Source organism: Scardinius erythrophthalmus, assembly GCF_964197995.2.
Source record: "Scardinius erythrophthalmus genome assembly, chromosome: 18".
In the NCBI taxonomy this organism is placed as follows: Eukaryota; Metazoa; Chordata; class Actinopteri; order Cypriniformes; family Leuciscidae; genus Scardinius; species Scardinius erythrophthalmus.
Window position 1 is genome coordinate 32,752,183 of NC_138238.1, and position 14,931 is coordinate 32,767,113.

Consider the following 14,931-nt stretch of genomic DNA (forward strand, 5'->3'; position numbering starts at 1 on the left):
AATATGAACAAAAACTCTAGTAGTAGTATATCAGTAATACTAATATTTCTACATTTCTGTAGAAATCTATACCGTCCTGTATATTAAAGGCAAAAAGCCAATAAATAAAAATAAAATAATATATTAAATCTTTGATCAATCAATGAGAATGCTCCTCCCTCTAATATAATGTAGTGCCCTTCATAATGCCCTGTTTCAATAGAACAGATGTTAATGGCATTGTGCCAAAAACACTATGGTGGAGAGGATGTCATTATAACCATGTGACAAGCAGGGGTCCAAATCAGCTGATGCCTGAACAAAATTCCCCAGTATCACTTATTGAATTCCATATTCTCAATCCTCACCCACCCTCTTAAAGCCCGCTCGAGTGAGAATAAAACTTGAGTTAATGTAACATCCTGTTGTCTCCTAACATGTGACCAAAGAGTCATGAGAGCGAGCCAAACCCTGCAGTTATTTCCATTAGCAGAGGAACAAATGAATAAAAATATTCAATATCACGTCTATACCATTCCAGCTGTATTTTTCCTTAAATAGTGCTGCTTTCCATTTTCATCTTCTACAAAGCACTGGACGTCTCTCAGTTGTGTAGAACTCCCCTCTTCATCGCCAAGCACTGTTATTCGCTTCAAAAAGTTAATGACAAGGCTAAACGCAGAAGATTTTCCGCCAAGTAGCCGTCACTTCGAGCATAAAAAGCACTAGAAGTCCCCCCCCCCCACTTCTCTCGGATTTTCTCGGCTTCAGAAATGGCCAACACTAGATCTACCCCTCTGTAACAAATCCAGCGTATGGGAGCCTTTACATGAACAATGACTTCATATGTTGAGCTAAAGCCTTAATAAATAACACACCCAACAAAGTTAAACAGAATGACATCTTTGGATTTCTATACAGCGTGCCGTAGTTGTGTTTAAAGCCCTGGCGAGAACAAAGACATTTTAATCACGGTATGCAAATCCCTGCAGGCCGCCCGATTCAAGCAGAATCCCTTTTGTTACACTTTCCAAGACAAGAATATGGTTTTTGAGCAGAATACAGTGTTTTCGAGCAATCTCCATTAAAGTCATTGGGAGCCATTTACTCAATTGTATCACTCACTGTCAGTTCATTCATCCATCTTGTCAAAAGCTGTTATGTAAACAGCTCTATCGCCTTTTACAAAACAGCATTCAACAACCTAGCATTTTTCCAACGGGAAGTCGGGCATGTAAACTGGAGCCCTCTCTTTCTAACTGGCAGCATCTATGGAAAAGCTATGGAAACTGCTGTGTTTGAATATGCCGTTCAAGCCAATAAGAAACGCAAACACTGAAGTACAGGCCATTTAAAGACTGGAAGCGCTGCTTGTTTTGTCGTATGTTCTGTAATAAAAAATTGATGTCAGTGAAGCATTTATGTGAAGGCGTTTGTGTGTTACTGATCACACTAACATTATTCAGTTTCATTTCACATACTGGTCACTTTATAAACTTTAGAGTAGATGGCATTGTGGGTTTAGTTCTATAAAATCCTGAGGGCTTCTGTACTACAGAATTTTACAGAGATTCCTGTAAGTCTGTGTTTATCATATTGATTATTTCCATCTCGCTCCATGAGCACCATATTTTTAGGACAGCGTGTTAAGTTAAAAATAGTTTAGATAGTTTAAAATAGAGTATATTAAAACCTAAACTAAAAAAATCGTTACAAATCTCTGAATCTCTGATCTGATGGACCCAAAATCAGCATATTTATACAGTGCTTCTTTAAAACCTAGTCGATTTTGAAAACATGTAATTTGCACATTGTGTAAACACAATACGACAGATAATGTCAAATCAAACACTGCTATTCACATAGTAATACCATCAGTGTACACTGCAAACATAAAATGATCAAAGATCAGAGAAAGACTGCCATTTACAGACAGTAATTACTCCCACAGTTGAGGTTTTCTAACCATCAGCCAAAAGTGGGACGAATCGTTGTTTTTGAAATCACAGCGGATCTTTTTGAAAAAATATGTTACTCACACAAGCAGACGGACTGTGACGGACTGAGACCTTAGTGAAAAAGCGGGCTTTCAGTTCATCTGAGAGTTCTACTCTATCATACAACGAGCTCTCGACTCAACTCGACAGGCTAAAAGCCACGAGTGTCTGTTTCAATCATCAGCTGAAAGTCCCTCATTTCTGTTTGTGCGCCAACAGTGATAAAACAGCCGGTTCCAATACGGCAGCGCACCCCATCGTCAGTCAGGTAATGAAGATAAGGGTCTTGTTTTGCTGATTTGACTAGTTAGACCACAGACTCAATTACTGAATCATTTGGCATCAATCCTCCAATCATTCATTCTTTCTTCACTCAATTATACATTGCAAACAGTCTTTATATGAACTAATAAGCCGTTATTAGCCTCTAAACAGTGAGGCCAGAAACATACTCCATGCATGTACGCAAACACATGTTTGGTCAATACATTGCAAGAAAGTGGTAGTGTTGTAAGTAATGCTTAACATGATTTTTTTCATTATTATGGCAGTAAAAAAACACAAGTTACGATTTTCCACCGATTTCCACACTTCTTAACTTAAAAACACCTTTTACACACTTTTTAACTCAGTTATTGGTTATTTATTGATATCTACATCCACAGATAAATATCACCATTTAATGAGACTGTAAGGGAATGAGTAAATGTTTTAAATAACAGGCTATTATTTTCAAGTTCAAATGTGGAGCCTATTATGTAAACTTTGCCAATTTTCAATCCACTTTGTATTGTTAAAATGTCAGTAGTTTATGTAAATGAACAACGTTACCTGGCACAAGAAATTCCCATTTATTTCCCAGCTTATGCAAAACGCAACATTGGCTTTTTAATTAACTGTTGGAATGGCAGTTTCTTTCAGTTTATCCCCTCCGTTCGGCCTAAAACACTGTGTTCATGGTCATCCAGTTTGAATTGGAGACTACAAACACAAAGTTTTTCAGATTTTTTTTGCAGCCTTTATCAACAGCCAACAACGCTCTGGATCCTTCAATGGAAACTAAAGATAACGCATGTCCGCTAAAAGTTTACTCTTTGAATACTTGTGCTAGGGTCAACACCATTCATACAAGTCATCAAGTCAACAAGTCAACACCATTATGGCTAAAACTTTGCTAAGAATTATTTCATACTCAAGCAAGGTGTTTTTTGATATTGGTCAAGCCTATCCAATAAGAGCAGACTGTGAATGGCCTTGAACGGCAACATGCCCAGTGCATTATGGGTGTTGTAGTTTTCCTACCTATTTGGCAAAAGTGAAGACAACAGCCCTTTTTCTCTAGTCAGGAAGCACAGATTTCAATAGGCAGCCGAGTTTTATTAAAAGCCCATTTTCTAGCGGCGAATAAATAACCCCTTTAAAAATTCGACATCCCAAAACAAAAATGGAAACAAATTTGCAACCATTTAGATCACCAAACAACTTTGCATAAATATAATGACAAATCACAATAGTAATCATAATAATTATTAATAAAGTTATCATGAACTTATTATTGTTAAAAACCAAATTAAAAATTACTTCTGCATATTGGTTATCGCACACACTGTAAAAAATAATCTGTATCGCAGTCGTTCATAAAATGGCAATATCCCTCAATCTCTGTGGCCTGACGCATTTTTGAACACTATGACGCACAAAAACATGTTTGCGTTCACGTACTTGCGTGGAGTTTGTTTCACAGTTTATAAAAATTCCACTTACCAAATTCATCACAGACACTCTCGTTCTCAACCAGCGTAGGGTGCTCGAAAGTGTCCCTGCAGTAGAGGATCTGTGTGTTGTTGGTGAGGGAGGCGATTCCTCCCAGGGCCAGCACCACATGGTCCGTCAGGAGGGAGTTTGGCCTCTCCCGAAGCCGCGCGATGATGGAGCGGTACCGACAGTACTGGGGGTAACTCAATACCAGAACCTTCTTTCCCTCTGCATCATCACCTAAAGACAAGAAAGAATAAAACATTTTTAAAAGAGAGCATTGGCATTTCTGCCACACAAAAAGTACCTCGAAATTGATCAAATTACCTTTAAATAAAATTGTTAGTAAATTTCACAAAAGTAACACATTGAATTAAACGTTAAAGTTGCATTAAGCAACTTTTCATGTTAAAAATACCCGTTTTCTAACCCATACATGCTTAAACAATTGCCTGATAGGCTGAATGAGCCCTTCTCTGATCACTGAGATTGTCTCTATAATCCTGTAAAGTAAAATAAATAAGAGGGATTCGGGCCGGAATTTTAGACTGGGCGTGACGTCATGCGCATTCACGGCACGCTCACCTGGCTATGTCTGGCAGGTTTGTGTATTCGCCGCCATTCTCCGTAGAAGATGGATTCTAAGAGACCGGCTTGTAGTTCATTTCAAACACCAACGCAAACTCCACGTAAGATAAAAAAAAGAAAACTTTTGTCCGTGAGCGTGCACACTTCTGGTTGCAGTTTCGCTTGCCGCCAGAGGGGGCATAGTTCTGCAAAAACTCAGAGACTTGCGCAATGCACCTTTAAAATATGAAGTAGAAAGTAGAAAAAAAAATTTTATAGTGTAAGATAATGAAGGGCTTAAAGTAAAGTAAAGGGATTCAAACCCGGGTCCCTATTTGCGCGCAAAACAGCAATACTGTGTGCCAAAGCCTGGAAAAATAAAAATCTGCTACTGGTCAGACCAACAAATAGTCCCGCCCCATTGTTACGCCGTTGGTTGAACCAATATTATGTCAGGCTACTCTGGATATTCTGATGGCACCATACTGCAAACAGATGGTCCTTCACCAGAATAAGTCTCTTGTCGCTATGAGTACTGCCGTCGTTTCAGCAGCAAATCTGACTGCTAAGTGCGAACATTTCAAAGTGCAAACTTTTTTTCCATATAGCAGTCAACCTTGCGTTACCAATGGACTAGATATTACGTTTGCAGTCAGCGAAGATTGTACCAAAAACATTGTAGTTAATGCCCCTGTTATGCTATTTTCGTACGCTGCTCTGATTGGTTAGACGGCCTAATCTGATGTGATTGGTCTACTGCTTACAGAGTGTGTTGGAAACAAGACATCCAATACCATATTTGAATTTCAGCTTTAACACAATCCAACTTGTGTATTCATTGCAAAAACAATGTTTGACATCACTTGATGAGTCATAATGCTACAATGGCATACAGCTCAAAGATCATTGATGAATCCTGTTGTCTCCAATATTAGCTTGGCAGTAATGATAATTCAATCCAAATCAAAGCGCTGTGACTTCATTCAGCTAATCTTATTCTATAATGGAGGATTGTGGAGGAAAGTTGCTCCCAGGGGTGCGGATATAGATTTGTAGGCTTTTATGTTTTACTATAGCCTGAGCTGCTGGTTTAACATGACAGCTCTCTGTTAGGATTGGCAATATAAAAGATTCTGGGCAGGAAGCCACGTCACTCAGTTCTTGGAGATCAGAGATCTGAGCAATAGCATTTGCCTGTTAGTCTTCCCATCAGAACTCGAAAAAAAACACCCCTCCTGGCTGAATCAAAGAATCATCGCATCTCTAGACCTCAAACCTGACACCTCAGAATTAAATTTGCAATATGACACGCAAGTCGCAAACCTCAAACGATGGCATCCCTGGAGAGAACAAACTATTTTGCTTTATTCACACACAATGGCCGCAAACATTCTGCTGTATTGAGCTATAAAGCAATTTTTTAAATGTATTGAGCTGTATAAAGCAAATTTTTAAACATATTTCTAATTTCTGCACCACTAGTATCACCAAACGGAACTGCAGAAATAATGACTATTTTCAAAAAGGTTTCCCGAACACTCCCCCCATCTGCCATTGGTCACACAAACAGATTCCACCCCAAATCTGCTCATGAGAGAAAGATGAGCAAACACAAACCATCTAAAAACTTCACAGAACAGATGACAGATGCACGATCATCTGTTCAAAAATAATTTTTGTTGACCTCATATTATTATTGCTCAAAATATTTGATCGCATTTGATGGTGCATGACTACAGCGGCCTGTTTCAAATGAAATACAGAGACTGCAGTCTCAAATGGATGGCTGTAGAGAAGAGAACATGAAATATTTTGATTTATACTGCTTATTCTTTTATTGGACTTTTACTGCATCCATTACATTTTCTTCTTGGTAGAGCACATTTCCTCTCATTCTTTTTTATCTGTCTCATCCATTTTAAAAAAGCCTGGCCATTCTAGTCCGTATCAGACATTTAAAATCAACAGTGGTGACATTATCTGTTTAACTGATTTAAAACATGGAAGACTTTAATTCCCAAAACACAATATTTAACTCTGTCACACATTTTGTGTACAACACTGTTAGCACATGATTTCCTCCAGTAAAAAAAAATAAATAAATAATAATAATAATGTTTTGGAAAGTCTCATGCTCACCATTTGATCAAAAATACAGAACAATAATATTGTGAAATATTTAAAATAACACTTTTGTCTCTGAATATTTTTAAATGTCATTTATTCCTGTGATACTCCATGTCTTCAGTGTCATATGATCCTAGAGAAATCATACTGCTCAAGAAACATTTCTTATTATTATCAGTGTTAAAACCAGTTCTGTTGCTTAATATTTTATGGTTATATATAACCATGATAATTTTATAGGATTCTTTGATGAATAGAATGTTTAAAAGAACTTTGAATTGTTAAAAATAGTCATTTGTAACATTATAAATGTCTTTACTGACACTTTTGATCAATTTAATGTGCCCTTGGTGAATAAAAAGTATTCTTTTTTTTTTTTTATCATACTGACCCCAAAGAAACCTTAAGAAAATGTTATTTGTCCACCCAAAATTGGAAATGTCTTAATACAGTCCAAAGCCCTTATTTGTGTAATTTTAAACATAAATATCAACAAACAACATTTTCCTAAGGTTCCATTCACTGGCCATTTGTTGAGTTAAAAAAACAATTTGACCTAATTTTAACAGTTTGAAGACCCATTTAAGACCCACAGTATTCTCCTCATTTACTTGCAATTAGCACCACTGAGGTTGGTCTCAAAATATCCTTTAAGGGCCGCACTGTGCCATGCGAATCACGCAGGGATCCTACATACACTTCCTTGATTAGATTTGGCTTTGGACTGAAGAGGTCAGGAACATGCTCTACTGTCACACTGTTAATAAATTCTAACCTTTTCTAAAGAAAGGATTTCTCATGCTTAGCAATTCAATTGGCTAGGACGACACTATGATTAGAGAGCACTGAAAAACACATTGTGCAATTTTCCTGTAACACAACTGACATGAAGCTAGAGCTGCACGATTAATCGTTAAAAGATCGCGATCAAACAACCACACGATCTCATTCCAAAATGACAGCGATTCGGCTATGTCTATTAAACGTTTGACAAGTACGATCACAGCGAACATTTAAATCAGTGTTAACGCTGTCGCTGAACCAGAGAGAGCAGTTATCATGAAACAGCTTCATAAATCTTTTCAGCCACACAGTATCATTATTTCTGGGTTACAAATGTTCAAATTATCACAGAAGTACTGGGATAGACGTTTTTATTTCGGATAAAAACACTGATGTCTACTAGCCTGGTTGACACCAGACCCTCCTCAGGTGTAACTGAGAGTGGGTCTGGGGAAGGTTCGTTCACAGCCCATTTCCAAAGGGGCGTCACCAACGGACGTCGCTCAAATGCCTCTGGGCGCAGTTGGATAGACCTAAAACCAATCAGAGCGATCGTCATCGTGTAAAGCCCGCCTCAACGTTTGTGATTGGTGCCTCGATTTGGAAAAATTGGAAATGCTGAATGGGCTCTTGGCCAGACGGACTTGCAGAGCAAATCTCAAATTTGCCGGAAGTTCGTCAGGGTTTTCCCAGGCTAGATGTCTACGGTAACGATCAAAATAGAGCAAATCACCTTTTGAAAGTAAATTGATATAATTATATAAAGATTGTATAAATCTTGTTATGCCACTAGGTGGCGACAAGTGACTGTTTAAAAATGTATTTGTCATTGAATCATTCGAAAACGCAGACTTATCCAGTAAATTAAACAAGTGAAGTATTTATAAGTGAGTCATTGAATCATTCATTCAAACTATTTCCGTCACACTTTAGATTAGGGTCCAATTCTCACTATTAACTAATAACTTCGACTTTTGCCTCAATGAACTCCTAATTACTGCGTATTAATAGTTAGTAAGGTAATGTTAGGTTTAGGAATTGGATAGGATTAAGAGATGTAAAATATGATCATGCAGAATAAGGCATTAATATGTGCTTTATAAGTGCTACACATAGGCGCTGACTGGTCGCAAAATCAACAGACTTCAATCTGCATGAGCAATCCTAACAAGTCTCATCAGATCAGAATGAATGGACATTTTCCCTATGTCAGTTTGCTCTCCGTATACTGCTCAAGTGCTCCACAAAATGTCAAATGGGCCTCTGTGGGAATATATTTACATAACACCTCTCCAGCACTCGCCGCTGCCAAAGAGGACCAATTAAACATAAAACACAGGCGTATGTGGTAAAACGCCCCTGAGTTTTAATAATTCATGATATTTTTGTTCTATAAAACTTGGTTTGAGCATCTGTGACATCAATCAAAACGAATGAAGCCATTTTTGAACAGAACCTTTGTTTTGATGAGACGGAACGAAATTCAGGTGCTCGACTTTTATTTCGCAAAAGGACAGAATGTCAAGTTACAAGACAGAACAAAAAGCCCAAGGAGACAGATAAAGTGAGAACAGTATATAAATACTAATTGAAACCCAAGGTATTTTCAACAACAAAAAAACGAGTGTACTTTACATTGCAATTATGGTGCATAAATTCAGATAAACATCTCATAATGTTTGTTTAAAGTTCATTCTCGAACGTGCCCAAGCTTGTGAGGGGAGTTTACAGGGCCATTTATCCAAATTACCTGTCACTCGTCTTCCGTGAGGTTTTTCGCCAAATCAACATTTACAAATAAGTCCATAACCCCAGATTACGACATGAAAAGCCCCTTTGATTAGAACACAATGAAACCTGAGCTCTCAGTACCACATTGTTTGCTATCAGCCAAACATCTTCTGCAGACACCAGGGAACTCTGACTAAGCCCCAATAAAAACAACCGCCGCTAATGTACATTACGCATATTCTTCAAACGTTTCGCCAACTAGGCCAGTGAATTCCCAGAAAGACAAACACAGACCTTAAGATACATTCCTCTACATCTCCACCCTCCAAAACAACCCTTACCCAACACATCATCCCTGCCAATGAGTCAGCTTCAACAAACACGCTTTAATAGCTACCTGTCTCTTTAAAATATGCAGGTCAAAATATCAATTCAAGCGTGAGGACAGAGATAGAAAGGTAAAAAAAAAAAAGAACCATTCCTGGAATCCTGACAGCAGCTGCTTGTTAGTTATCCTAGATACTGTATTAAAATAAGCGTGCGTTGATGCTAAAGTTATTGGTGTGTGTTAGTATTTTAGTGCTCTCTGCACCACAGAGCACAATAATGAAAGGAAAATGTGTGTCATTGCCACGGCAACTGTTTTAATGCAAGACTCCCCGTCAATAATTGTTAACAAAATTGCACTTCAGCCATAAACCCACAAATCAATTTCCTGTGTGTGTGCTTTATGTTGGAGTGATGAGTGTGTGTGTGTGTGTGTGTGCAGAGATTGTAGAGACATTTTAAATGCATGTCTTATTATAGTTGGGTTCAGCATAATCAGTCTTTCCCTAATTATTATTCACAGCCGCGACCTCTAATGAGTCAAAAACATCCATCTATTAATGTTGCGGGCTGCTGAGATTCTGCGCCCCTGTTGGGTCATTAAATGGGTTCTGATACTTCAATATGTCTGATGTGAGAGCCAGAAAAGATTCTAACATACACTACCCGAGCAATATCGATCGTGATGATACAGAATAACAATGTACAGGTTTATTTGGAGGTGTAAAGGACAAAAGAAGGGCTGTATGATTTGGTCAGAGCAATCATATTGCAATTATTTGGATATGAAAAGCAATCTGTTAACAGCATTTAACATCTCATAGCTGCTGTTTAGATATCAAAGCTACAAGGCATGAAATCTCACTCAAACAGGAGCTCTTTGTGCCAACAGAAATGTCTGTGCCACGAGCATCACTAGCAAAAATAATGACAAACAAAAAAATAATATTTGCAAATTATTTTCCCCCCAAACACTTTCCTCATCTACCATGAAATCGACAAACAAATAGTCCCGACTCAAGCTCATGCTATTGGTTGAAGCAATGTTGCTATGACGGTGCCACAGTTTACAATTTTCAGGAAAAATCAACATAAGTTTAATCAAACTAGTATTTTATCACTTCACATTTAAGATTTTTTAAGTCCTTTAAAAAAAAAAAAAACTCTCATTCCATTCACTTTGCAGTTTTAAGTATTATTTCTATTCATATATATATATATATATATATATATATATATATATATATATAGTATTTATAAAAAATGTTTCTTGCATTTTTATATTTTCATTTTTCATTTTAATTTTAGTATAATTTTTATAAATTGTGTTATGTACTTTTGTCATTTTATTTTTATTTTATATTTTTTTTAGCTGAATTTTTTTTGTTCTTTTTAGTTTACTATTTTTAGTTTTAGTTTACTTTTAAATTTATTTTATTTCTGTAAGCTGCAAAGACAAAACTTAACATTTTCATGTACATTTCTAATATAATGTTTTATTTTATTTATTCTATATTTCAATTAACGAAAAAAAAAAAAAAAAGAATTAGTTAATAACAACACTTAAAGTGAATTCAGATCTCTTTTTGGTCCACCCAGGCTACGTTTACATGACAAATAATGTACTAAAAACGAAAAAGTGTTTCCTTTGCTTTTTTCGCAAACACACGACAAAGTTGTCAAAACGATCCCTGTTCACACGGACCCGCGAAAACGACTAAAAACGCTGTATTATTCATGTCAGGCCAGTAGTTGGCGATGTCATTTTGTAAAGAAACACTATGCGCCTACAGACTGAACACGTAATATGCATACACATAACGTCACCGTTTTCACAAATTCACTTTTTAGTAGTTTACACGGCGACAATAACTGTACGTTTTCAAAACCGTGCACTTCTAAACCGTTTTCAGGTCCCCAAAACGCCATTGTCGTGTAAATAAATGGCCAAAACGCATAAAAAGTTTTCCGTTTTTTGTTGAAACCTGTGTCGTGTAAACGGCCCCTTAAACTCAATACACTTATTCACACTCATAAATAGTCTCATAAATACTACATTACTGCAATATTCAATTTTATTATTATTTATATTATACTGAAATTTAAAATTGTAATACTATACAAATTTTTTTTTATTATAACATTATAATTAAATGTCTAGCCCAATCACAATTAAGATTTTACCACAATTAAATACCATAATTGGTACAAAACTTGTCTTCATACATGTTAACTATAAATTGAAAGTGTTTTGACGGTACTGTAACAGTTTAAAACTTTAAAGACAATTTCAGGTACCTGCTAGGCTGCTATTTACGATGACTGTGTCCTCTGTAAGACGCCGGGACACAGTAAACAGCAGTACTTTAACTTTAGTCTTTCAGGCTATTTGCATTCTCCTCCACAAGGTATGGGGTCGTCAGCAAGATAATATGAACAGATTCCCCAGATAACCAATCACTTGCCACCGTTTCACTTAAATATATAAAGTGTTTTATATTCAAATGCCCCTGTTACGCCTTCTTGTTCTTCTCCAAGGACTTGGCTGTCTTAAAATCCCGAGAAGCATTCAAGATTCAACTATTACCTTCAAGCCTTGTATTTACTCAATGATGGACACCGTATGGTATTTTCACCAAACTGAGAGGAAACATTCAACTGGGAAAAACACAATGTTTCTGCACTCAGTTACACTGAAACTGTTTCTTTTGGTGAGTTTGTATGATTGTGCCACGAGAATCACTTGACGATTAAACCCAATTTATCGTGTTAGTGGCCAGGACAACGTGGCACAAATCTACCCATAATTCTATGATATTACTCTTTATTTGATTCCAGCTTGTCCGAGCTTAAATTACCCTGAGCTCATTTTTCCAGGATATCCCCTGATGTCGACACGAAAGCGTTGGTTGATGATTTATGGCACCTGTCGATACTTTACAGCAGTGGGCATTCGTCCGCTACAGTTCCAGCACAATTCGTGTTGCTTCCTAGCAACAAGCCTAAAGCTCTAATATTCCTAAAGGGGGACCGGCTCCAAATATAACTGTCTGTATTATTGATTACCACGCAGCAAACTTTGCATTTAATGGCTCTTGTAAAAACATGACAGGGTAGAAGAAATTTGGTTATGTCAAAATGTTCTATTTTGTTAAGTGACATATTGAGCCTATTATTCTAATGATGCCTCTATATAGAGAACTGAATAACAAGGTGCAGCCACATATTGTTTCTGGGAAAGAAAGATCACTTTCTATGATGAACTCAAGGAAAAGGAATTATTCATATGACGTTGAGCAATCTAAAGGAATACATTTGTGATTATTCAGCTTGCTAGCATACATAAATTAAGCAACATTGTGAATGTTGCAATCATTTAAATATTTGGCCTTTAAGTTTCCTAAACTGTGTCGTTAGACTAGTTTTGCAATGCCTCCCTAACACGAGTATGCGAGCATGGTGAGATATTTTAATGGCGTCTCTGACTTAAGCGTTCAGCAGTTAGAATGTTTGATTCTTTGATTTCTTTGAATCAGTTCAAACTAAGTGAATCGGTTGGATATTTGTTTTCATCTTCAAATACATTGTGCGTTCTTAGAAGTCTCAGCATGGCATATTTCATACATTAAAATGCTTTTTGTAACAATATACACTACCATTCGAAGAAACACTTTTTGAAAGAAATACAAACTTTTATTAGGACACATAAATTGATCTAAAGTGGCATTAAAGAAATTAAATAAGGTTAAAAAGATTTCTATTTCAAATATATGCAGAATTTTCTATTAATCCAAGAATCCGGTAAAAAATGTAATCACAATTTTAAGCAACACAACCGATTTCAACACTGACAATAAAAAAATGTTTCTTGAGCACCAAATCAGCATTTTAGAATGATTTCTGAAGGATCATGTGACACTGACTAAAGATTGGAGTAATAATGCTGAAAATTCAGTTTAATAGATTAAAATAGAAAACAGTTTTAAATTATAATATATGTATATATATGCGTGTGTGTGTGTATAAAGAGTAAACAATGTAATTGAACTTTTAATAAAAGTATACAATCAACAGTCAGACTGCCATAGCATTACCATATGGCTGAAAATAAATAGCTTCCTTCGTAAGTGCTAGTACACCGGGTGATTAAGCCTCAGACACCCACCGTATACTAAGAATACACACTTATGATGTTATTACACGATTTAAAGCTAAACCTTTCTAACGTGCGTCCAAGGTCTTTGTGTTCACTAGCTCTGAATGAATAAAACAGATTACTTGTTTTCTAGAGATATATCTTTCATGCGACAGAACAAGCATATTTGTGTGCGACATTCAGCACAATGACGGAGCGAGCCGTTCACGGACTTGTGAACGTGAGGCGTGGGAATTGTGTGTGTACTGCACAAATTCTCATGAATTGTTCATATAATGGAACATCTCTCGTACATACTACAAAAGCTGCCTCTTTGAGCGGCACGCCAGAATTTATCTCCAGTCGAGTCCAAAACAAAGGAAATAAAGGCACTTTCATCTCTGAAACTCTTAAGCACAACAGGGACGCATTAAACATTGCCAGTCTTTGAAAACCAGGAGAAACAGCTGAACATATATAGCGAATTTTGATGAAATAGTAAATGCACAACAATATTTAATTATTTGTGTAATGTTCAGTGTTGGGTAGCCTACATAGTCCATTACAAATTGCATGATAAAAAATTTAGTTAGTAACGTAATGAATTACTATATGTATAAATTACCAAATTGCAATTACAAATTACATTTTAGGTAATGTAATCTGACTACTTTTTGATTACTTTCAGATTACTTTTGACCTAACTAGTTTGTAACATTGATTTGAATCATTTAATCTTGTACCATACTAATAAAAAAATACAAAGAGAAAGAAATATTATAAAATTTTTGTTATCAACAACACAAAGTGCAATAAGCATTACATTAAAGGAACTGAAGAGGGTTTAAACATTTATGAAAAGCTTCATTAATTAAATCATAAAAACAATCAAAATAAAAAACTAACTGTAAACAACTAAATATTTCAGTTGTTTATGCTATGCGACCTTTCAATTTTCCATGTAATTATAGTCGCCTGACTAGTGTCCGGTCTGTGTGTGCAATGCCACAAAACTTTTGAGAGCGGGAAATTTAAAAGAGAATCAATGAATTCTGAATAATTAATTTCCGTCTTCTGTGAATATTAAGTAATCATGTAATCAATAAAAAAAAACTGTATTATGATTATGAGTATTTAAAAAAGTAATAAAATCTAATTACATAATTATTTATGTAATTCAGATTACATAATTCAGATTACATTTAATCAGTTACTACCCAGCACTGATTATGTTATTACATAATAAACCTTAAGTCATTAAATAATTTAGATACTTATGCTACTCTTTCTGATGTTTTAATCAACTAATGCATTGAATACCATAAAATCCCTGACACAACATCTAGAGCGTAGCTCCAAAGTTTCCATGTACATTCTTTTATTTTAATAACAAATTTCAATATGTTAACAGTCAAACACCAGAGACGAAAGACATGTATGTCAAAGCGATTAACTTGCGCTTGTTCACGGGAAACAGAAAATGTCTTCTGGGGAGCCCCGCTGGAAACAATGGTGGCACTCATGTGACTC

General features: G+C 36.1%; 1 protein-coding gene across 1 annotated transcript in view; it reads right to left on the minus strand.

Moving 5' to 3' along the window:
- The window catches only part of arid5b (AT-rich interaction domain 5B), a 120,948-nt gene that overhangs the window by 77,625 nt on the left and 28,392 nt on the right, over positions 1 to 14,931 (minus strand). Inside the window, exon 4 of the mRNA XM_081393213.1 lies at positions 3,741 to 3,971. Coding sequence (XP_081249339.1) covers positions 3,741 to 3,971 — 231 coding nt within the window. The remainder of the gene's footprint in view (positions 1 to 3,740; positions 3,972 to 14,931) is intronic.